General features: G+C 52.4%; 2 protein-coding genes across 2 annotated transcripts in view; one reads left to right on the top strand and one right to left on the bottom strand.

Annotated features, from left to right (window-relative positions):
* Positions 1-9,761, top strand: part of PEPD (peptidase D) — a 118,301-nt gene extending 108,540 nt beyond the window's left edge. Inside the window, exons 13-15 of the mRNA XM_018062280.1 lie at positions 5,189-5,373; positions 8,603-8,794; positions 9,238-9,761. Coding sequence (XP_017917769.1) covers positions 5,189-5,373; positions 8,603-8,794; positions 9,238-9,375 — 515 coding nt within the window. The 3' untranslated portion in view covers positions 9,376-9,761. The remainder of the gene's footprint in view (positions 1-5,188; positions 5,374-8,602; positions 8,795-9,237) is intronic.
* On the bottom strand, positions 13,100-22,635 carry CEBPG (CCAAT/enhancer binding protein gamma). The gene is made up of 2 exons (XM_018062279.1): positions 22,420-22,635; positions 13,100-16,619 (listed from the first exon to the last, which is right to left on the bottom strand). Exon 2 carries the CDS (start codon positions 16,522-16,524, stop codon positions 16,075-16,077), a length of 450 nt encoding a protein of 149 aa, XP_017917768.1. The 5' UTR covers positions 16,525-16,619; positions 22,420-22,635; the 3' UTR covers positions 13,100-16,074.

Below are 24,617 nucleotides of genomic sequence, written 5' to 3'. Positions count from 1 at the left end.
AGCACAAAGGCCGTGGCCAGGTCAGCCCCGTGCCCAGTCCTAGCGGAAATGCCCCTGGTTTGTGGGCTTGGCTCCTGGGCCAAGACAAACACCCTCAGAGACTGTGTGACTGCTTCCTGCACCTTCCAGGGACTAGTGAGTAGAGACAGCCAGGGTCACAGTGAGATGCCCAGAGGAGAGGCAGGGGCCAGTGCTTAGGGCACACAGGGGTCCCGGGGTACAGCTCCAGGACAGGGAAGCAGGCCTGGGGTCGGCGGCAGGGGCGGGGGAGTGTCCCGCCCCCACTCAGACGCAGCCTGGGAAGGAGGGCTGAGCTCACCCAGAGGCTGCATGAGAAAGCAGCAGGGCCAGCCAGGCAGTGGGGGCACCTGGGGGAAACACCAGCCTCACTGGCCCCTTGGCAAGGTGGGGGGTAGGTGCAGAGGCCACGTGCGGGCTTCTGGCCCATGCAAGCAAATCTCTCCAAGGCTTCCTCGTCAGGGCAGGTGCCCATCCTGGGCCGGCCACCTGTCTCCATGGGCTCCCATGGGCTTGCTGATGGAACACCCGGCCCCCATGAGAGGAGGAGGTGCTGTGGGCAGGGCGGGGACCAGAGCCAGTGCCCGAGCTGGCCGCCGGACAGGGCAAGGCTGGTCATTCTGCAGACTCTGGTCAGGGTCCCTTTGCCAGCTTTGCCTCCCTCCCTGGTGGGGGCAGGGGCTGCAGTGTCTGGACTCCCCTGAGGCCTCGCCTTAGAGATGGTGCGGGACACAGAGGCCCAGCAGGCAGAGCCGGTGGGACAGCATGCCATGCAGACCAGGAGTGCCCTAGGGCAGAAACCAGCACAGCCAGGACTGTGCTTGGTAAAGGCCCTGTGTCCCCCCTCTGGCCTGAGAGAGGCCCCTCTGCTGGCCAAAGGGCAGTGGGTGAGTTCCCGCCCCCCTGGCCTCTCTGCCAGGGTTTGGGGTGGGGGACCACACAGGGACCGCATGGGGCAGTCATGCTTAACTCAGCATCGTGGCGCCTGCTGCCCAGGCGCGTGCTGCCCCTGCCCTCCTGCAGGGTGAGTGAGTCCCCCGAGGTCTTGGCAGCAGGCAGGGCTGTGTGGCGGGGTGGGCTGGAAGCCCTCCTCCCTGCGCCAGTGTGGCCTGCCAGACACTTCCCTGCAGCCCGCGGGGCCTGCCCTGGGACCCCAGCCCTGAGCCTTCCCTCCTGCACCCCCAGGGCCTGGCGCGCGGTCATCCCCCGAGGGCCATTGTCTTCAGATGAAGTGAGCTCTTTGTCTGGATGGGCTGTGAGGATGTAGCTCAAGGGGCCTTCCGCTGCCTTCCCGGCTCGGCTCCGGGCCTCGGAGCCCCCAGGGCTGTCACGCTCTGGGCAGGAGGCCTCAAGGCCATGATGGATGCTGCTGAGGCTCCCAGGAGCCAGCCCAGGCAGCAGGCCCAGCAGGCTCCCAGCCCATCAGGGGAAGGTGTGGTCCGATGGGGCCAGGTGGGCACAAAGACCAGTCGGTGACTTGAGGCTGCTCGGGGTACATAGTGGGACCTGGGCACCAGGACTCAGGTTCCTCTGACCCAAAAGGCAGGTGGTACAGTGCAAAACGCAGATGCCGCCATGCTACCCTGGGTCTGAGAGCACAGAGGAGTGGGGTTGGGGGCACAGGCGAATCCTGGGCCCATCAAGTCACCACACTGGCTGCAAGAGAGCCACAGGGAGGCTGGGCTCCCGGTCAGGCCACGTGGTTGTCAGACTCGGAGCAGGGCATGGGCCCCGCCTTCTCAGGTTTCAGAGACCGTCCCCTGCCTAGCTCGGGCAGCAAAGGAAGAGGCAATCAGGGAGGGCTTCCTGGAGAAAGCCTCAACACAGGCCCACAGGAGGCAGGGGAGTGAGACTGGGAAGATGAGGTGTCCCAGCTGAGAGAATGGCAGGTGGGAGGCACAGGGGCACCTCAGGAGTGGGTGGGGATGAAGCTGGAGAGGGAAGCCAGGCCAAGGAGCTTGGGGCTCAGTCCTTGGGGCGGGAACTGGCCTGGTCTGACCCGTGCTCCAAAGAGATGGCCCAGCGTCCCGGCTGTGTACAGGAGGCAGTGGGGGTGAGGAGTGGAGAGGAACCAGGCAGGGGTCCAGGAGAGGTGGGGGCCCATGGAGGCATCGGGGTCAGAAGAGGTTTTGGGAAGAGAGGATGAGATTTGGTGCTTGCTGGTGGTGGGAGGGCAGGCAGGGCCAATGACCCGGTCTCTGCAGCGTGATCTCTGTGCATTATCCCCAGTGTGAGTAGGCTCGGGGGAACCCCGATGCTCCTGGCCAGACCTGTGGGCTTAGAGGTGCCCACGGGCTGCAGAGGTCGAGGAGCTGGGGCGTTGGGGCCTTAGGCAGGCAGGGAGACCCTCTGGCCTATGCCCACCCCTGCAGCCTAGCCCGAGGACAGTAACCTCCACTCATCTCAGGGGCCCCTGCCCTGGCCGTGGGTGTCGTAACCACCATCCAGGCCAGACACTGGGGCCAAGTTGCTGGAGGTTTAATCACTGTCACAACCCTAACCACACACAGGCAGAAACTCCCACTCCCGGCCAAGAGAGCCGTGTGCACGGCCTTCCCCAAGGGCGCACAGGCGAGGAAGACTAGAGGCGCCGCGGGGACCGCCGGGGCCTGCACGTCCGGCCCCCATAAGGGGCTGCGAGGACAAGAGGGGAGCCGAGCTGCCAGCACGGAGCTTGATTTATACCTGATTCCCACCCGCTGCCTGGGCCCAGCGGAGACCACAGCCCCGCACCGTGGAAGGTAGCCAGGTTTGAAGTCAGCCTGCTTCCCAGGCCTCTCGCTTGGCGACCTGAAAAGGCCCTGCCCAAGAGAGATGGAGCTGCCCTGGGGCATCGGCCCTTCCCGGGTCCCAGGGTCCAGGCCAAGTGATCGGAGAGTTTGCAGGGCTACTTGGGGGCTTACTCTTAGGCCCAGAGGCCGTGGGCAGGGGCGGGCCTTAGGAAAGAGCACGCTGCATGCCCACCCCTGGACCAGCACCCGCTCTGCCAGGCCGTGGTGTGCCCTGGAGAGGCAGCCGCCCTCCTGGTGGAGAGACCCGAGAAGCAAGTCAGCGTACTTGTGCCCGGAACAAGGTGCAGACAGTAGTGGCCGGGACAGCAGAGCGGTTGTGATGGGGGAGGTCACTCCGGGAGGGGCTGATGTGTACACTGAGACCTCGAGCAGGAGGGTCACAGGCCAGCCGGCTCTGTGCAGGGACCTCGGTATGCTTCTGAAGTAGCGGTCCCTGGCCTGAGGAGGGCAAGGTGGGTGAGTCAATCTTAGGAAAAGAGCGGTGGCCGAGGCTGGGCAGGCTTGGCTTCTGCCCCAGGGACGCACTGATCATAAAGTGTCGAACCTACAGTCTGACTGGCCACAAGTGATGGATGAACAGTGGCGGTTTGGGGGAGCTTAGTGAGCCGGTCTCCAGTAGATGCCAGAGCCTCTACAGCCAGCTTCTGCAGCCAGTGTCGTGGTTCTTTGACAAAGGAAGTGTCTGAGGCTCCTGGAGGTGAAGGCCTGCCTAGGCCACACAGCATGTGAGCAGCCTAGCTGGGACCTGGTTAACCAGGTCTCTATTTCAGGATGCCAAACCATCAGAGAAAAGCTCCCCACGCTGGCTCCACCCCCAGGAGTGCAGACCCAGCCATGTGGTTGTCGTAACCAGACTCCAGACCCCAGGATGCCACACCCACTTCATGGGCTGGGGCAGATAGAACAGGGCTGGACTCCAGGGAGGCTGTGTATCTGGACAAGACTGGGCTTCCTCCACCCTTGGCCTCCCTGTATCTTGTGCCGGGGACTAGCCACTGCCTGGTGATCAGGATACAGCACCACCAGCTCAGACCCTGGGTCCTGGGGGTTCAGGAGGTTGGATCAGCCCTGGGCCTCTAGCCAGCTCAAGATCCCAAACATGACCCCACTATCTCTGGCAGGGTAGGGGGACACCTGGGGGACTGGTGCCCAGCAAGTGTCTGAAAGGGGAGGGCTTGTGTCTCATCTCCCTCTACCCCTTGGGCCCATCATCTGCTCCTTGTCAGCCCCAGAGGCTCAGATCCTGGTGGCCCACCCCTCACCAGTGCAGGGTCCAGCAAGGCCCCTTGGGGTGTGGAATCCCAGTGCTCCCCTCTTGCAGCCAAGATCATCAGGGCATGGCTGAGCAGCCCCTTGAGAGCCAGGGTAACCCCCCACATGGAGGGGCCACAGGGCCTAGCCCTGGCCACCCTCTCTGGGTGCAGGTCCCACTCTGTCCTCCTGGCCCTGTTCGTCCCATGGCCGCTGGCCTTGGCTGGCACATGGCCTGTCCCCAACTCCGCCCTCGTAAGGCAGGGCAGGGAGCATTGCCAGCCTTGCTTCTTGTGCTCAGTCTGAGCACATGGTGCCCTCGCTCCGTGGAGGCCCAGTGGGCATGGCGGCCGCGCCCCAGTGACAGCGAGGCTCCTGGAGGCCGCTTCCTGAGGGCCTGAGGCTCCAGCCCCTCAGGGCCTCCCTGAGGGCCAGGCAGCTCCGAAGAGCCTGCAGTCCTCAGAACTCGGTGCCTGGGGACGCTCTTCATGGTGACTTTTGCCCCAGAAACATGGGGCCTTGATGAGCTGGATTAGAGCCCAGGGTTTGGACATCTGGGCTACCACAGATATGGTCACTTGGTGCTGGTAGCCACAGGGCCACAGACCCCTGCCAGTTTGCCGGTGAGGCTGTGCTGGCTGCACCTTCACCCCAGAGACCTTTGCTCCCCAGAGCAGCTCCAAGGATGATTCAGCCCCCCATGTGGGGGTGTGCAAGGACGCCCCTCCCCCACCCCCACCTGAGCCTCCATCTGAGGCTCACCGAGGCGGCCCCACATCGGCTCTTGGGGACACATGCTTTTCTCTTCCTGATGCCAAAGATTTTACTGGTCTCCCCTGGCCCTAGGAGCAGACACAACAGGAGCTGGGCCCCTGTGGGTGACCGTGGGTGAGAGGAGGCTGGCCCCGAGGGCACAGTGGAGAGAGAGGAGGGGTCTCGAGTCCAGAGCTGCACTAAGAGAGCCCTGCCAGGGGGCCGCCTGGGCCACATCGCTCTTGCCCCTTGCCTCAGGCTCCCTGGCCTCAGTCAGTGCAAGGGCTTCCTGTGTCCTCCACAACCTTGCCCTGGGAAGCTCTGGCCAGGCTGCCAGAGGCCGCAGCTCATTGCAGCCTCCTCCTGAGCCCCAGGTGTCTGGTGGCCCGACATGCACCGCCTGGCCGACCGCATCCACCTGGAAGAGCTGACCCGCATTGGCCTCCTGACCGGCAGCGTGGACGCCATGGTCCAGGTCCACCTGGGAGCCGTGTTCATGCCTCACGGGCTTGGCCACTTTCTGGGCCTCGACGTGCACGACGTGGGAGGTTACCCCGAGGTCAGTGTGGGCGCGTCGGCCCAAGCGGCCTGCCTGTGAGCTGGAGCTGAGCCTGGCCCTCCCTGGGGGTGGGGTGGGGCTCTGGGACATGGCCGCAGTGTAGGGGACAGGCAGGATGAGAAGGACTGGGGTTTTGGCAAGGCCTGCTACCTCTCCTCCCCCTTCATCCAGGGGTTGATCCCGACCCAGGTTACTGCCCTGGTCCCCGCCCCCTATGCCCAAGGGCCCTGGTCCTTACATGAAGGCGTCTCCCCTGGTGGCCGCCTCCACAGAACTTGGCAGGCAGTGGGTGTGCTCTGCACAGGGCCCAGGGCTGCATGCTGGGGGCAGTACCTGTCCTGAAAGTGTGCAGTGCACAGGGTCCCCAGTGGGCCGTGGGAGCCCCAAAGCTGCGTCTCAGTGATGTCCTGCCTCTGGCTTCATTCATCAAGTGTGACGAGGCTCCTCAGGCTGGTGGCCGGTCCATCCTGGGACAAGCTGAGCCCAGCGCCCCTTGCAAGTCCTAACCCCACCCTCTCCTGGTACAGCTTCTGTCCCCCCTGATGCCTGGGCCAACAGGGCCCCCATGGCCTCCTCGTTGCCAGGAGGCATGCTCAGCGGGACAGGGAGGCTTGTGTGGGCATCTCCAGGCCAGGCCTTCCCCTCCCCCTCCTACTGCCCGACCCTTGAAAGGACCACCCAGACAAAGCTTGAGGCTTCAGGAGGCTCTGCTGGGCAGGTGGCTGCAGCCTCCACCAGCCGCTGGGTGGGGGTGAGCCGGCCCTGCCGTCTGGCCGGGTGCCCGAAGCACAGGGGGGTGGATTACGCAATCGGTGCACGCCCTGGGGCCCACCAGCCAGTTAGCCAAGATGGCTTGGCCCCTTAGCTGCAGGGTATTTTGAAAGCTCTAAGAACGATTTTTTGGGGGGGAAATTGCTCAAGAGAAGCATTATTATTCAATTATTTTTTTCCTCAAGTGTAAACAGTTAAATTTGGAGAAACAAAATCAGTTTTAATTTCCTAATTTCTATCCATCACACTGCACGCAGGGAGCCAAGAGCAGAGCCTTCCAGACATTGTTAACTGAGGTTCGTTATTCATTAGTCGCCAAAGCGCTTTTTTTTCCACCAGAGAAAATTGGCAGCAAACTGTTTTCATCTTTTCCAGTAAGCGGCCCTTTGTGCTCACGGAGTCTATTCTTCTGACAGATAAACATTGTGGAAAAAATATGGCTTTTCCTATAAAAGTCATTTGTTTTATTTCAGGCTTACAGACACATCTGGGTCTCCTCTGCCTGGAGCCCAGTGCAGCGGAGGCCCCGTCAAGCCCTGAGCCCAAGTGGAAGCCGGCGCGGACCCGGCGTGGGCATGGTCCCCCCACCCCCAACAAAGCTGAAGTCCCCAGGCCTGAGGGGCTCGGCCTCTCCCCTTCATGGGGTCTTCTCCCTACTCAGCCCTGCCTCCATCCTTCTCCCAGCCCTGATCTGGCCGTCCTTGGTGAGGCCTATAGGGCACACTCCTGGGAGCGAGTGCTCTGCAGGGGTCATAGTCAGTGGGTGAGGGCAGGCACATCCTCCTGTGCCCCCCAGGATCCATTCCATTCATCCCTCACCCCCAGTCTGAGCGGTGGTCCTGAAATCTTCTGGAGAAAAGGCCGTCTGTACAAGTTTGAGCAAACCCCCAACCCTTGGCGCAGCCCCACAGCCAGCAAGGAGATGAGGGAGGCAAGACCTCATCAGCTCTCTCCCTCCGCCAGGCCCCTGACTTTGACAGCCTTGGAAAGAAAGGGTTGGCTTTTGGGGGCAGCATGAAGGGAAGGGAGGGTAGGGGCTGCCCAGGGGGCAGACGCAGGCTTCAGATAGCAGAAGATAGGCCCCTACTACCGAACCCCCCGCACCTCTCACCTGAGCACAGGGACGGTCATCCCAGACTGTGCCCTCCTGCGCCCCCTGCCCTCCTGCCCAGATGCTCCAGGCACATAGTACTATGGGTCAGGTACCACACCAGACGGGCGTCTGTGCCCAGGGGTCACAGGACCTTGGTGTCCCCTCGTCACCTCCATCCCAGCCTAGCTCACACCTGGCCAGGGTGGCCGTGCACACAGGGCCCCGCTGTCCCCGGCCTCGTGGAATCACGGTCACAGCCTTCCCTGCTGTGCCCAGCCATGGATGGAGGCTGAGCCAGCCCGTTTCTGGTTACCTTACATGAACCGCTAATTGAAGTCTGATGTTCTTGGCCCCCAAACAGTCAGAAATGACAGTTCCATCTCCAGCAGCTGGGCTTCCAGTATAGAGCCACGAGCAGGGCAGGGCAAGCCCAGAGGCCGACCAGAAAGCATGCCTGCTGCCCGCTTGCTCCCAGGCCTTGGCCGAGGGCCGGACGGATGCCTCCAGGACTTGGGGAAGCAGGGAGATTTCTGCAAGTGTCCTAGGTGCCACCTGCCCCATCGGCCACGCCCATGTGAGCGCTGGGGGACAGCTGAGAGCCAGTCCCCTGTGGCCCAGCGGAGGCCCAGCCCACGGGCGTGGTGCGGAGCTGCCCCGTGTGCTCCTCGCAGGCCGCACCCCCAGGCCATGCACACGGGGTGGGTGCATCTGTGCACACGAGCCAGGGCTGGTGTCCCGCTGACAGCACCTGTCCCTCTCCTGGAAAGCCACATGGAAGACCTGGGCCTCAGCTTGTAGGGAGCCAGGCCCAGCGCTTCAGGGCTGGTTTCCACTCTGCCTGGAAACCAGCTGCCTGGAAGAAAGATGCAGCCTGGGAGGCCCTGCAGCCTCCTAAGAGCTTTTTTGGCTTCACAGGTTTGGCTTCAGCTGCTTCCCTGGCGGGGAGAGGGCCTGGGTGAGGCAACCAGACCCCCAGCCAGCCCCCTGGGTCAGCAGGGGCAGAGTGCCTTGGGTGTGTGCACGAGTGTCCATGGGGCACAGTTCTAGGGGTGACAAGGGGCAGGGACACGAGAAATCTAGGGGAGCGTGCAGAGAGCAGAGGGCTTTACCTGAAGGACCGTGGACTGCCCAGCAAGTCCGAGTGTGAGCTGGAGACCCCCGAGGTCACAGAGCCTCCTGCGACTCCAGGGGGACCCAAGGGGCCGGAGCCAGGCCCCACGTGTAGATAGATGCCTGCACAGACGGGCGGATGCCCTGCACGCTTGCCCGTTTCTGTCTGCCTACTCTTGAGGTGGTGGCCCTGGCCTGGGGCTGCGCCCTCCTGGGTACCCCCTCACTGCCCTCTCCCCGCACCACCCCCCCCAGGGTGTGGACCGGATTGACGAGCCCGGCCTGCGTCGCCTGCGCACCGCCCGGCACCTGGAACCACGCATGGTGCTCACCGTGGAGCCAGGCATCTACTTCATCGACCACCTCCTGGATGAGGCCCTGGCTGACCCTGCCCGTGCCTGCTTCTTTAACCGCGAGGTCCTGCAGCGCTTCCGTGGTTTTGGTGGGGTAAGTGCTGATTGCTCCCAGAACACCCCCTTCCCTTCCCTCTACACCTGTCACCTCTTTGTCCTCCAGGACAGGAGGCACAATCTTGACTCTTCTCACTTGAGAGACACCTGGCCCACCCTTTCTCATGGTCTGTCACCGGCCCTCAACACAAGTGACACAGATTGCTACAAAACTCCTGCCCGCTCCAGGGACTGCCTGGCAGGGACCACCTGGCAGGGGGCAAGCCAGGGTAGAGGGGTGGAGCAGCGGATGTCCTGTGGGAGGCGCCTTCTGTCCAGCAGCTGCCCACAGTGGCCTTGAGGCCAGCTCCCCATCCCGGGCCATGCAGCCCACTCCGCAGAAAGCGCTCTTCCCACTCAGCCTGGAGCTGTGGGGCCTGATGCTCCAACTAAGCACACAAGGGCAGCTCAGAGATAACGAGTGTCCGTCCGTCTGACCAGGTCCGGATCGAGGAGGACGTTGTGGTGACTGACACTGGCGTGGAGCTGCTGACCTGCGTGCCCCGCACGGTGGAGGAGGTAGAAGCGTGCATGGCGGGCCAGGACAAGGCCTTTGCTCCCTTCTCTGGCCCCAAGTAGAGCCACGGGTGTGCCCCAGGGTAGGGGGCTGGGCCCCGGCCTCGAAAGTTGCTTCGTGAAGGGAGGCCTGCTGGTCAGCCCCAGTGGTGCTCAGAAATCACACATGACATCATCGGCCTTTGATCAAGCCCAATATGCTGTTTCCCTGAAGAAACTTTCTTACTCCTCTTCTGTGGGATCACACCCTTCATCTAAACGTCTTTACTTTGCTTGAGTGACAGCGGCTTTTAGAATGCTAATTTTTAATTATCATGTCATTTTCAATAATCCCGTTCTTTACTAGCAACTAAATGTGTATTTTGCTGTCATTTGTATTCTGCTCAGGATGTTTTCTCTCAAGTCAATACACAGAATGGAATTTGCAATAAAAGGTTTTCTAAAATGGACCTTTGTGCCCATCCCCCCACCCCCCATTCTTTTTCCCTTTGCAGATGAACACATGCTTGGACCTGGGAAGTGACCCTGCAGAGCCCTCTGGGGGCCCAAATGTGTAGGTGGGGTTTTTTTGCCTCCACACAGGTGCAAAGGCGGACCGTAGAGTAAGAAGCCTTTTTGATATGGGTGACTCAGTGGTAAAGAATCCACCTGGCAATGCAGGGGACGCAGGAGATGCGGGTTCGATCCTGGGGTTGGGAAGATTCTCCAGAGAAGGGAACAGCAACCCACTCTGGTATTCTTGCCTGGAAAATCCCATGGACGGAGGAGCCCGGTGGACTACAACCCATGGGGCACAGACGTGACTGAACACGCACGAGGCACCGCCTCAAAGCTGGGTTCCCAACGTGGCCAGAACTGCGCAGCACTTAAAGCACAGTGACCTGAAAACCTGAGACTTGCCGACTCCTTGTCCTTCGTCTCCTTTTCCTGTAGGTATGCTAGTAAAGCCAGCATCTGTTTGAGAGAGACTCCCGCGGCAGGCAGCACCGTGGCAAAGGTGGGCTCTCGCGCTCCTTCCACGCTTGCTGAGTCCACTTCTCTCCCACGAGTGGAAGCCCACTGGGCCGAGCTCCACTTGGAGGCACTGGAGCCGCCCGGGCCCTCTGGCTCAGTCCCTGCCAGTGGCTGGACACCTGGCCTTCCTCTGCTTGCTCAGCCTTCCCACGGTCCCCCAGACCCACCCCCACTCTGCAGCCAGCTTCTAGAATCCTGCACACCATCCCAGGGTTGTCTCTGCACATCTGGGAATTTCTGAGCCAAGGTGAAGGGCAGGTGAGGACAGATGTCACAGATGAAACCTTGACAGGATGGAGAAACCATAGCCCACGCCAGAGGCTGTTTTTAAGTTACTGAGGAGAGGAGTACAGACTGATTCCTTCTATGCCAATAATACGAAAGGGCTTGTGATGTGGCCTCATTGAAATGAAGCAGTATTCGTTTCAAATCACTCTTTTTTATGTTATAAGATTTGTAACATCCAGTTTTTAAGGTTTCCTGCTGACAAGCAGATATGTCCCCTAATAATGATTATTCATGATATTGAGCATTTTGAGTAATGGCTGTCTTTCTGAGGGTCAGTTTGAGTTCGCCAAATCGCTCACCCCCAGCTGTACCTGCAAGCCACGTTCTATACACAGGGTTTCAAGTTCCCCCCACCCCCAGGATAAAACCAGTTAAAATTTGTTTGGAACTCTTAAGTGGACACTTTAGTTGTGTTAACTGAAAATTACATCTTTCTCCATCCTCTCCTTTAGATGTTTTAATACCAAAACTGCCCATTTCACATAAGGTTTGCTCTGATTATCAAGCAAGTCAACAAAAAAGTTCAAGGAGAAATCTCAGTAACTAAGTGCTCTTCATCCCAGAGGGACAGTGGGGACAGAAATGGCTGCTTGGACCCAGGCGGGTGACTCAAAGTGCGTTCTTTGCAGGTAGGACTCAGGAACACAGTAGTCACCTACTTTGCCCCATGTTTCAGAGGCTGCGTTCAAGTCCTAGGTCTCCAAGTTTTGCAGAAATTTGTACAGCTTCAGAAATTCATCAGAGACCATTCCAGAAAGCCATACAGTGCCAAAAATCCTTTCCAAAATCCAGGAAAAGTCTAGGTATTCATTCAAGAAATGAGTATCTCCTATACACCAATGTTGGCATAAAAACAAGACCCCAGCTCTCAGAGCCTGGAGTCTCCTGAGACTTCTCCTTAAACATGCACAGATTGTCTCAAACGCTGAAAAGTGCCAAGAAGGAAAGTAAAACAAGATTGACTTTGCCTAGAAAGCCAGGGGCCTGAGACGGAAGGGTGTAAAGTGAAAAGTAAGAGGGATGAAGCCATTCCAGAGCTGTGCTAAGGCGGCCGGCCCTGGGGTAGAGTGCTGAGAAAAGCCTTGCCGCCAAAGCGGAGGGATGCGATGATGCGGGAGAGGTGGGCCCGGGTGGTGGTGAAGGCAAGAGCAGAGCCACATCCCAGGGAGGCTGGGTCTCACCCAGAGTGTACTGGGGAGCCACGATGATCTGGAAAGCGTGGAAGGTTCCGGGGAGACCAAAGCCAGGCCAGAGAGGCGATGTGTCCTGCAGAAGGTGGGGCAGGGGAGGTGACGCCGGGGAAGTCCGGAGACTCAGGAGGCAGAACTGAAAGGTGGCAATGTACAAAGGCAGCTGGTCCAATAGCTGCTTCTCAGGAAGCAAGACTTGGGTAAATGGGCTGCAAACAAGTGTGACGTGTGACAGGCTAACAACTCCATTCTCTTCCAAGCCCTGTTCTCTGGACAGCCCTGCATAACCTTCAGGTCTGGAGTGCTGGGAGGAGCGGGGACTTTGCAGTCAAAGGGCATTCGGGGTTGCTGTTCTCCCCTGAGGACGTGTAAAAGGTACATGAGCTCTTCACTCCCAGGCAGCCACCGAGCAGTAGGTCTAGAGTGCTTTTATTGAAATAGGGCTGGCACCCTTACAACCATCCTGATAAAGAATTTCCTGACAAGTTATTGGATGCTAACTTACAACTAATTCATAAAAATGAAATGGGACGTACTACCCGCAGAAATCATTACTGCACTACAGTTTTCATTAAGATGCAGTGAGTAGAAATCTATTTCCCAAGACATGAAAATAACTGAAGGATCGTAGAAGACAAGGATCTAGATGGTGCCTTCCCTTGAAACACTCAGCTTTTCTCAGGCTTGTACTTATGAATTCCTTTTTACAGACACTCAGATGAAGACAGTGCATGTACTATACACTACCCTGAAGGCGGAGGCCACCCTCTTGAGACACTAGGTGTCCAAGCAGGATGCGAGTTTCTGCTTCCTCTCTTCTGGTATATACTTTTACATTAGACTAGGTGACAAAGAATGTAACATAAGAGGCGCTCTAAATTCAGAGACAACTATGTTCCTGTCATTAAGGGAAGCCTAGACTTGGTTGCTCAACAGTAAAGACTCCGCCTGCCAATGCAGGAGGTCCAAGAGACATGGGTTTGATCCCTGGGTCAGGAAGATCCCCTGCAGAAGGAAATGGTAATCCACTCTAGTATTCTTGCCTGGAAAATCCCATGGACAGTGCCTGGAGGGCTACAGTCCATGGAGTTGCAAAGAGTTGGACACAACTGAGCACAGCAAAGCCTTGGGACAAAAGAGCCTCTGCTTGCCCCCCACACCCGCCTCACCCCTGCCTTGGGCTGAGCACATAAAGGCCGCAGGCATCTATCTGCCTGCTCCTGAGAGCTGGCGAACAAACTTGGATTACTTTCTTGGCATCTAACAAAGAAACTCACAATGAAATACAGGCATTATTCCAAAGTTTTTTTTTTTATTTCAAATCCATTGAAAGAAATAAAATTATATTTAAAAAAATAGAGTTATCTCACAAACTGAGGGAAGCCAGGAACAAAAAGAACAAGTACTTTTTCCTGAGAGCAGATCTAACAGCTATAGAATGGACTTTATTCCTTCCTAGCTTTTGTCAGACAAAAATTTTCTATTTCTAAGGCATTGAAAACAATCCGAGTGCTTTAACTGGGTTGTTCAGGTACAAAGCTTCAAACCTTCTAATGGGGATTAAGAAACATCAAAAGCTGCTATGATTTCCTTCCTTTTAACCCCAAACATTAAAGTGTACATACTTCTTACCTAAGTTTGAGAATTTCACACTCATGACCTGACTTTCAAAATTCTGGTCATATTTTATTAAAATCTTACTACTTCTTGGTAAGAATGTCCAAAGTCTGAGCTCACATCCCAGTAACTCAAAGGGGCCAGACAGCAGGAAGCACTGCACACTGGCACCACCTGCGGCCAAGACCAGTCAGAAAGCACCCACCCCGGAAGACTCAGATGCAGCTAGAAGTTTATACTGAAGCCTAATTCCTAAACCACTAGACCTGCCAGCAAAGGCGGATCATATCCTAATGGTTCATACGAAACCTACAGAACAAAAAAGTTACAAGTCATTTACAATTCCCAAAGCTCTACATTTGCCCATTTCCCATACTTGGTTTCCCTCCATTTTACACTGATAAACCTATCAAATGAAAAACTTTCATTCCCAAACACTTCAGTAAGACAGTCAAGACCATGGTTAACATTTTTGTACGCTACGCATAGAACGGCACGACTGCTTGTGCTAGTTCTGATCTGCAGAGGTAAAAGGAAAGTTTGAATCAATTGTTCCAAAAGTTCCAGTCTCATTTTCTTCTTTGAAATAACCAAGTACATTCCTGATGATTCCCCTAAAGCTTCTTTTCCAAGATAGTTAGGTCACTTCATATCATGGGTAATGATGAATTCCATGTGGACATCCATTTCTGAAAGATACTGTTTAGTAAATAAAGAGATTAAAACGTCTGTAGCACCTCTTATAGATGCTTGAAGATTCAGGAGAACTAACTGCATCCCCAGTGAGGTGCTACTGAAGACTGAGCAGGATTCCGGGGCATCTCCTAGTTATTTAAAACCTCCATCAACCTACAAGTTGATCGATACTCCAACCAAGGTAACCAACGTTGGACCCTAACGGCAACCCCTATCCTCTCTCCTGGCTCTATCGGGAATTAACCACCCTGGGACGGTGGCTCTCGTGGGACAATACCGGGCTCATGTCACATGCAGAAGGGACTCTTGGCCTTTGTTAATGGCTTTGCTGAGCTGCAGGACACTGTGATGTCTTCACAGACACCACTATTCCATCCACCTGAGGGTGCAACTTAAATTGCATCCTGGTTACAAAGCCCCAGGTTCTGGTATGCAACAGCAATGCAGCCTAAAATGACCATGTTCAAATAAGACCGCTGGCGACTTTGTGAGTCCGATGTGACTCAGCCTCTTGTCACCACCCTGGGTCATCCAAAAACACACACTGGAAGAAAAAAACAGACTCCAACAAATCTGAGCTAGAACTGCATTAAAAGAAAAACAAGGGCAATCAAAACTACCAACACTGATATAATCCAGATCCTAGAGATTCCCATTCTAGTGACTCCACTTTTTAGTCTCAACAGAAATATCAATATCCTGAGTTATATCAGTATTTTCTTGCTAAAATAATTTATGGGACATAAATGCATACAAATGAATAAAAAGTGGTACAAAAGTCTGGAAGAATACAGCCCACTAAGAAATGTCACAAAAATAATATAAAAAGATGTGTTTAAGTGAAATAAATTAACTGTTTAACCTTACACTTTCAAGTTTTCTTAGGCTATTATTTTGGGAAATGGCATGGAGTTGACAGTGTATTTTTCTAAGAACCAGCTGGTTATGATCAAATATAAGTGATCCTTCACAAGAAATTTTTGCTTTCAAAATCCTCAGCCCCACTGCAATGTATCTGAACACAGGAGAAACTACCTGCTGAAATTAATATTCAAAATCCTAACCTGCAATTTGAGTGGACATAAACTGTTAAGATGCTTTGATTTACTAACTAGGCTGTGCAAATGGTATAAAAGGAAAAAAAAGCTTACTAGCATCTGCACAAATTAAAACTGATACGGAGTTTCTCTAAACCATGTTTTTTTTAATTTTAACAAAATAATGCCAATCCAATAACCCAAAGGTATCCCAAGAGTGTAATTCTAATATGCTTTGCTTTTACTTTTAAAAAACCTATTTGCTTCCTAAATGCTATTTCTATTTTTAAGCCAATTGGCTGCATACTGCCTTTAAAATGCAATGGGGTTTCTTTACGTAACTTGTCATCACTATTCAAAAAACGAGTATTTGTTGGGTAAAACAGTACTAGTTATGCTGAAACAGGGTTTATGCTATACATAAAATCACTCCAAATAATAAAGTGATTGGTTTCTATAGCCCTAAGCATTTTTAATACAAAATTTAGAAACGAGTCACAAATAGATGAACAGAGATGGCATTCAGCTTTCTTTCATCCAATTAACCATATCCATTAAAACCAAGACTCTTCCATACGACTTGCCAGTTCCCCATTCCTTTTGTCAACCTAAAAAAGAAACATTTTCTTGGGAAGTCAGCATTTATTAAGAACATCAAGGTTCCAGGGCAGTTTTGTTTTTTTTTAAACCATATACCTTTAAAAGTGTTTTTTATCCCCACAAAAACTCTTATCATTTAAAACCAGATATTCAAGTTACACGTCTAACATTTTTAGCTAATCAGCTCTTCAGGGCGGACCCTAGAAAACAGCCTTCAATGGTCTCTGAATAATGGCGGTTCAGCCGCTGATACGAGAGGTGTAGGTAGTCACACCTTAAATGTTCAAGCCACAAAGTGTGAAGTTTGCAAGGGGTGAGCTCTACTGTCCTGCCTTATCAGGATTTGCCGTACTTTCAGTGCTACTGGGTTGCACGTTATCTGCGAGGTTGTGTGCGTGCTCAAGAAACAAATCTTTCAGTACACTTAATTCCTTAGTCAGCAATTTAATTTTTGCCTCCAACCGCTCATTCTCTTCCTTGAGCTGACTGACCCTCTGCAGCGTATCCTGCGCCTTCTGCTTGCTTTTCAGCCGGCTCTTTTTCACGGCCATGTTGTTCCTCTGCCTGCGCTGCCGATACTCGTCACTGTCGCGATCCACGGGGGAGCTCTTCTTGCTCTGCTTGCTGGGAGGCACAGCTTTGCCTCCGCCCCCGGGGCCGGCGGGCACCAGCTGAGGAACCTGCTGTAAGCCGCTGGCATGAGCCTGAGTATGGATGACACTTATTCCGTTCACGCCCGGGGTGCTGTTCTGCGGCGATACCTTGCTCATTTGGGCACGCTCCCTTTTCAACACAGGACAAGCAGAATGAAGACAAGGTGATCAATGGTTTCCACACTGAACTGCCAAGAAATCTTCACATGTACCTTTTTAAGAAAAAACTGCATTAAAATATTGGAAATGACAAGATCAAATGAGATCAAATTCACATGTACTTAACAGCAGGCCAATAGTAACTGCTATGCTGAGAAGCGTCTACAACAATTGCCAACTGTTCCCATGTTTCAGAAGTCTAAGTCACGTAATTTAGAGGAGTAAGTTAATACATACGCACCATACGGCCAAATTTAACCCACCTGAATCCCTGAGGGGACTGCCCATCTGTGATTGTTATCAAAAATGGGAGGAAAAAACAAAACAGTATCACTAATAAGGTAGCACATATGAATGACAGCACTTGGCAATCTGCAAGAGAGAAATGTGAGGTGTTTCCTTTAAACAATTACAACCGGAGAAACAGGGTGCAATAAAAGAGGGACAAAGTTCCAACTGTTGGTTCCCGTGAAATCAGAAGGCGTCCTGACGTCCTCAGGATGCTGCACTGCCGTCTCTGCGTGGCCCTTACTCTAACGTGCAGGCTGAGCCATCACGAACCTAACTCTTCTCCCAAAGCCTATCTGTATGGGATATTTTGAAAATGTGTTTTCTGGCTTGTTTTTATTTTCCTAATGACCTCAAATGACGGTAGTTTACAGAGATTTCCTAAGTTAGTTTCTTGGCTCATTGAGGAGCTCTGAGACACCCAGTTTGCTTCCCCATCTCATCAAGCTTCTAGTGTTTTCCTAATTCTTGACATAACTAGTAAACACATCTAAACACTGTCAACCTGATACCACAAGGAGAGCAACAAAGGCCCTGATGATGCATCCAAGGAGGTGCAAGCTGGGAGTCAGGCTGGACCGAGAGCCAGGGCAGCAGCAGGCCTGCAGCCACCTGACGCTGCTCCAGCATCGCAGAGGACAGGCCAAATCTGCAGTGCTGCCGCGAGAAACAAAGTCACTCTTTCAGAAACCAGTCATATTCGGATTACTCTGTATCCGAGCTGGTCCTAAAACTGCCTCAAGATGTGTCAAAAGCAGACCTAGCCTATCATCACGAGGCCACTTCAAGACAAACTATCTAAGCTGAGTGAATTATGCCCACCAAGAAGTCACAGCGCTGCTGGAAACGGAAGAAGCAGAGCAGGAGCCATAAAGCCACCCCATTCTCTTTCCACAAAACTGCATCAGTGGAAAAAACCTGAAGCCACAATTATGAACAGCTTCGAATGAGTACACCTCACAATTCTTAAGAAGAGCTTCGCCCAAACCTTTAGCGAGTCATTTCTGTATTGGCCTGTTTTTCAAAAGGCCATATATCATTGCTCTCCATTGTTTATCAGGCCACACAGGCAGTCCTGAGCCAGAGGGGTCATCTGTTCTCACTTCAGTACTAAGGAAACACCAAAAGCTTCCTTCCAAACCATGATGGATATCTACTCCAAGTTTATCTTCAGTAATGAATATTTCACAATTTCCCTTGATAATTTATCACGTTGCCTATTTTTTCTTCCAGTTGAAAAGTGGCAGTTCGGTATAATTTGCACCACACTTAGCATTAATAGTGCTACTGGCCATCTATACTATTGCTTATCTACTAAAGTGAAGAGTTTACTCAATTTTTAAGAACTTGTTTAACACCTCTCCTGGGACTGTCTCAACAATCAATGATTATGTGCATCTTATTTATCTTCTATATACCAATTGGGTTGTTAGTCTTTAAAGCTGATCCCTAATAAACTCAGAGATAACAACAATCCAAAGAAGTAGAGACCAGGAACCAAGTTGATTCTCATCCTGGCTCGGACATCCCCTGTCCCACTCTGGACACACCCCTTCCCTCTCTGGGCCTCCATTTCCCCCTCTGCAAAGGAGGGATGTAAAATGTCCTCTGATGCTGACAATACACCATGAACTTCAGTCACCAAAAACACTTATTACAGGCTCCAAACTTAGTGAAGTTCATGCCCGTTTTTGTTCTCAAAGACACCAGAACAAGGAAGGGCGCTTTCACCTCCATCTGACTCATCTTGCCAAGGTACTGAACACAGCAGACAAGGTTTTGAAAATGAGTCCTCGGCTTGTAAAACAAACAGTAATCATCAAAGTGGTAAAAAAATGTAAGAAAAGGAAACTGGGAGATTTAAAAAAAAAAAAAGGGTAAGTTCCCCAACCAAAGACAAGCCAAGAAAGTATTGCTCAAGGTGCAGTTATCCACCATGGAAAGGGGGTCAAAGGGCTAACTGGGGCTAAGACTTACTCCAGACAGATTACCAATTTCATTTTTCACACTGAGTAAAGCAGCTACCTCGAAATGCTACACACAGTTTACAGTTCTGCAGTTTACACTGTTATCTGTGCCTTTGTTTCTTTCACAAACATTTATTGAGCACCTACAATGGAAAACACGCTTATTTCAACCTGGATGTTCAACCCTAAACGAAAGTCTGGCTCCTACGTGGACAAATGCAGTTCCAAAGTTCAGCCACAGGAAGCAGCGTGGCACCTTGTTTCCTTGCTGTGAACCCCTCCAGCAGGAAGCAGGAGAAAAGCTGAAAAGCAGCAGTTCCCAAAAGCAGGGCCCCTGAACCAGCGGCATCAGCATCCCCTCGGCAGACATGCAAATGCTCAGGCTGCCCCAGATGTAGGCAGCAGCAGCTCTCGGAACAGGGCTAAGCCCTCGTCTTGACAGGACCCCCAAGCAACTCTGATGACACTGACGTTTGACAGCCACTGCCACAAACCAACCACAATCTTCAGAAAGATGGGCTGAGTGGGTACCATTTTTTAAATTCAAATTTCTTAAATCAAATGACATTCATTCAAATCAGGGATACACTGAAAACTCTAAATGCTAGAATGAGTACGGCAAAATCAAAACTTTCTCAAGTTTCACTTGGGACAATAAATGTCTCAAGCATTTTCCTAGCCCTCTTGTCATTTTTTTTCATATATATACAATGAGATATCCCTCCTCTCCTTTCCAAATAAGTGTTTAATTCCAATTTCCCCAATGAAGATCTACACTCCAAAATATTCAGATATGTGTCCCTTGTTCACAATCTGTTCAAATCATTGGTATTACTGGTATTCTACCCACCCATCTCCCCCAAAACACCTCACTCCACCACCTCTCTCCCTTCTATGCCACAGTCACCTCAGGCTGGCATCGTCTCTCAGGGGCACAGCCTGCCCCGCTTCAGCAGTGCTCCCCCCAACCACTGTCTCCAGAGCAATCTAACGTTCAAACCTGAGTGTGTTGCAGCCTCTCTCTGAAAATTCTTCTGTAGCTTCAACATACAGATCAAATCTCTTCAGGCCCAGCTCCCTTTCTCATCACCCCTCAACAATACTGGAAGCCAACATCACTCCCCTAAATAGTCTGCACTTTGTTCTTTGTGCTTTTGTCAAATTTGTCCCCCTAGTTTACCTGTCAATGCCAGCTCCACAGTGTGGCTCCCTGTAGAATAAGCTAGAGGCAGGCCTCCATCTTTATCATCATCCGCCCAGCATCCAGTGGTGGTGCTCAAGAAACATTTGTTGAATACAGTCTCAAAAGGCTCAGAGAAAACACTTATTTATTTAAGTGTCTTATATAAAAATAAGATTCTCTAGCATTAAAATCTCTTAAAACAACCATAATTAAATTGAGTGTTACTAAGATACACACAGTCTTACGATCCAAAGTTCTTGGTCTGTCTTAAAGGTATACAGGAAAATAAAAACATTTGCTACTCTTGTCTCCAGCCTATACAGTGAAGGTCATTCATGTCTGGTCTTTGCTTCTTTCAGCTGAGAACCTTTATTTTCCACTTTGTCCAGTTACGTTTTTCCACAACCTCAAGTTCTTAGGCATTTGTTCCCAGGGATTGGCAACTCAGTACTACAAATGAAGTGAAGTTAAGCCGTCAAACTTAACACACACCCAAATGAGCAGGATTTCTACATATTTGCTATGCTGGCTTCATGACCCAAAACGGATCCACAAACGAGCATACTCCTTCAGGGAGTAGATAAGTGGTCCACTGGAGTAGGAGAAGAAAATATCTTTTGTCTTTTTTTAATGTCATCTTTTTACTCTAGTTTTGGTGTCATTTACAACACACAGGAACTATTAGTAACACACCACACTGATTATAAATATACATCTTTTAGAATCATGCTCTTTTTTCTTTTTCTTTTTACTGATAGGTCTGGAAAACCAAAAAGGTAGGAGACCAATGTACCTATCAGCATAAGAACCGACAGAAGCATCCCCTACCCCCAGCCTAAGAACACACAATAAACATGGAATTGTGACTACCTGTGTTTACCATTTCTGTGATCAGGTGGTGCAATCTTAGGGCATAACACCAAATTCAGCCACATGAATTCTGCCCTATTCATCTTTACCTAAGACTCACCAGGTGCTGTTTAAATCCCTAGGGATGAAACTACCTGTCCAAGATCAGACAACTTTGCCGAGGGTTATGACATGATCTTGAGAAGTTAAGAGGATATACTGGGGGTAAAAAAAAAAAAAAAAAGAAGTTTAGGTTCCACCTATGCTTTTCAGGCAGGTATTAAAATGGCTGAATCTGCCAAGTGTGCCCACCAGAAGTAGGACTCAAGAAACTGAAAAGTTCTTCAGCTCACTAGCATCCTGTAATTATTCAGCCTTGTTTACACTAAGTTTTTCCAAAACAGTGAATCAACTTTAAGAACAGCTTATCCCAAATACTACTCAAGGAGTAACAGCTGACCAGATTTTAACTTTTAGTTATCAAGGGCTTTTAAAGACTAAATTTCTTAGTAAAGCAAGCCTCCATAGTATTTTATTTCAAATGTGTCTCTGAGCATCCTATATCCTACCTGAATTAAAGGATAATCTCTTCAAACAAGAATTAACTGACAGTGTATCCTGGGAGTGAGAACTACCAACTTTTGGGTAACCCACCAATGTTAAACACCTTTCTGAAACGGACACATTTTATGTAAGATGCTATATGACAGCACAAACCTCAGATCAGAGGAAAGCTAAGCAATTAAAGCTTCTGAAGAATAAAAACCCACAAGCTTAATTCGAAGAACAGATTCTCCTTCCCCTCAAACATGCATGGTTCCATCCTCTCCACCTAGACACCTCCGCTGGCAGTTTTCCTTACTGTGTTCCCTCCAAACACGCTAATGAAGTGCTTCATTTCTTGCCCTCCTCTTTCCTATTCAACTCTTGGTGGCTGCACGTTCATCGAACCTGCGCTCAACAGTCAACACAGGATACATATTCGAAGTACAGCTCCATAAGGAAACACAATATTATTTGAGTAAAGTCATATATTTAAAAATCAACTGCTTTCCCTGCCTACTTTTCTACCAACTTCTGAACAGGATTCCCGACTGCCCGACACCGAGCCATTTAGGACGTGCAGGAAATAATCCCAGGTGGCGCTCAAAGGACGCGATCCACCTTCTGCTATTCTGGGAACACCCTTTATCCCCAGGGGCCAATACGAGCCTGGCTAGTCACACTGCAGAAACAGAGGGCCGGGTTCTGGAGTGGGGCACAGCCAGGCTCGCATCCCGTTCCGGGCCGGCAGCAGGGGCGCCGGGGGAGCGTGGGGGTCGGCGGGTGGCGCCGCGGCGCTGGGCCGGGGCCAGGGATGAGCTCAGCGGCCCCGCCGAGTGTTGCCGGCAGGTTGCATCAGACGCCGCGCGGGGCCGCCGCCCGCGCCGCGGGCCGCGCGGGGCCTTCCCAGCAAGCCGGCCGCCCAGGGCCAGGCCGGGTTTCCTCGGGCTGGGGCCGCGCCCACGCGAGCGGCCGGCGGCGCCGCGGCCTCCTCCTCCCTCAGCCCGCCTGCGGCCTCCTTACCTGGCCCCTCCAGCCCGCCTGCTCCCAGGCGGCCTCCACTCCAAGCGGCCCCGCACGGCGCGGCCCGACCCGACCCAGGCCTCGCAGCCCGAGAGTCAGCCAGGAGGAGCGACGGTTACGAAACCGGCAGCCTCCGCCCGTTCCGCCGCCGCAGCCGCCGCAGCTGCCACCACCACCGGCTTCCCCTCCTCGCCGGGTCCGCGCGCGCGGCCGCCGCCGTCGTGGCCAATGGGAGCGCCGCCTTGCGGTGGCACGCCCTCCCCCCCGCGACGGGCAGGGCCCCCAGCCAATTGCGGGAGGTCTAGGCGCGGGAGGCGGGCACGTGGCGGAGGCGTATCCCACGGCTCGGCGGGGCGGGCGGGGCCGGCGGGAGAGGCTGCCCGGGGTTCCCCGGACGAGCGCGCCGGGCGGCCCACCGAGGGGTGGGCGGCCGGCAGCTGGGAAGGTTCGGTGCAAATTGGGGAACCAGTTAGTAGCCTCGAGAAGGGAACACCTGTCTTTGGAAATTTCCTGAGATGAAGTTTTGAATCATCGATTTCTGTTTTAGTTTCACCTCGTCCTCGGGGAGCCCCGCCTCGGCGTCGCTCCCGGGAATAGTTTCCCGGAAAGACCCACCAGGCTCGCCTCCTGGGACGCTGGGCGCCCGACGGACGCCTCTCCGCCAACTGCCAGCACCACTCGGAGGGAGCCTGGAGAGAAGACCTGGACCTCAAGGCGGTGAAGGCAGCTGCAAACTTGTTGAAAGACGAAGGGAGCAAAATATTCCCAACGTAGGATTAGTGTTGATGTCACATTAGTGCAGACTGTGGTTATGGGGGAATGCATTTCCACGATCCGTTCCCTCGTGCTGTACTGTCCTCCAAGTGAACAGAGACGTGATCTCAAAAAATGGATGGCAGTCCATCTTTATTTATCTAAGACAATCCACAGGAGAATCTGAAAGCGTATCACGACCAGGAAGCAGTGCACAGGGTGAAGTCAGATAGGTTTGATTGCTTCCTCTTTAGCACTTCTTATCGTCCAAAACCTGGAGTCTTTGAAAGAGGAAACGTTTCTTCATCACCCAAGCCGTGGCACCAGCTCATCGCATAAGACTGTTTCGAGGAATCAGTGAAGAGATGATAAAATATTTGCAAAAAAATAAAAATAATAAAAATCAAAAGGGGGGCAACTGCAAATGATAACCACAGAAGTACACTTGGTAGAATGACACAGAATCATCAAAAACACTGTGTTCTTTCACTTTGGCCCTTAGTGTTCTGAGTTGAAATTTCTTTGATCAAGAGTTTAGCACTGTTAAAACTGGATTCGATTTTGTTGCTCACAAAATCATAACTTGGCACCCACTCGGTCCTAATCACTTAAAAAACTGTATAAAAAATAAAGTATAGGTAGGTTCATGTAGTCTCTGGTTTGCTAACCTCTCTGCCAAGCTGCTCCAGCATTCTACGTGTCTGTCTGGGCAGGCCTTCTTCCACATTCAGCAGATCTAGTCAATGCCAAGGAGACTATTTATTTCCTCCTCAGCTGGTAGCTGGTAATGCTTTCTTCTACTCAGTTTACACATATTTATTTGGTGCCAACTATGTGCTAAGCTGTCGGGAATCAGCAACAAACAATCCCTGTCTACACGAAGCTTACACTTAGAAACATTCAGTAATCACACAATTTTCTAATGACTGTTTTCACTGTTATTTTAAGAAAGAAGTACATGATGCTGCAAGAGATTATGAGAAGGGAATCAAACCTGGTCTATGGGTTAGGGAAACCCTGTATGATGAGTAGGATTTGCCAACTGGTGCAGATAAAGAGAATGTGTCTTCAAGTTAGAGGATCTCGCTTATTTGAAAGGTCTTATGAATTCGCTCAGTCGTGTCTGACTCTTTGAGACCCCATGGACTGTACCCGCCAGGCTCCTCTGTCCATGTAATTCTTCAGGCTAAAATGCTAGAGTGGGTTGTCATATCCTTCTCCAGGGGATCTTCCTGACCCAGGGATGAAACCCTGGTCTCTCGTATTGCTAGCAGACTCTTTACCCTCTGAGCCACCAAGGAAGCCCCAAAGGTCTTGAGATGGGAGAAATTTAAAGCCAGAGTGGCTAAGGCACAGTGCCCTAGAGAAGAGTGATGAGATGGACAGGACCTTGTGGCCTGGGAAGGGATCTGATTCTTACCCTAAAAGAGATGGGAATCCTCTGA

The sequence above is a fragment of the Capra hircus genome, chromosome 18, assembly GCF_001704415.2.
Source record: "Capra hircus breed San Clemente chromosome 18, ASM170441v1, whole genome shotgun sequence".
Lineage (NCBI taxonomy): Eukaryota > Metazoa > Chordata > Mammalia > Artiodactyla > Bovidae > Capra > Capra hircus.
This window is presented reverse-complemented; position numbering and strand designations above follow the sequence as displayed.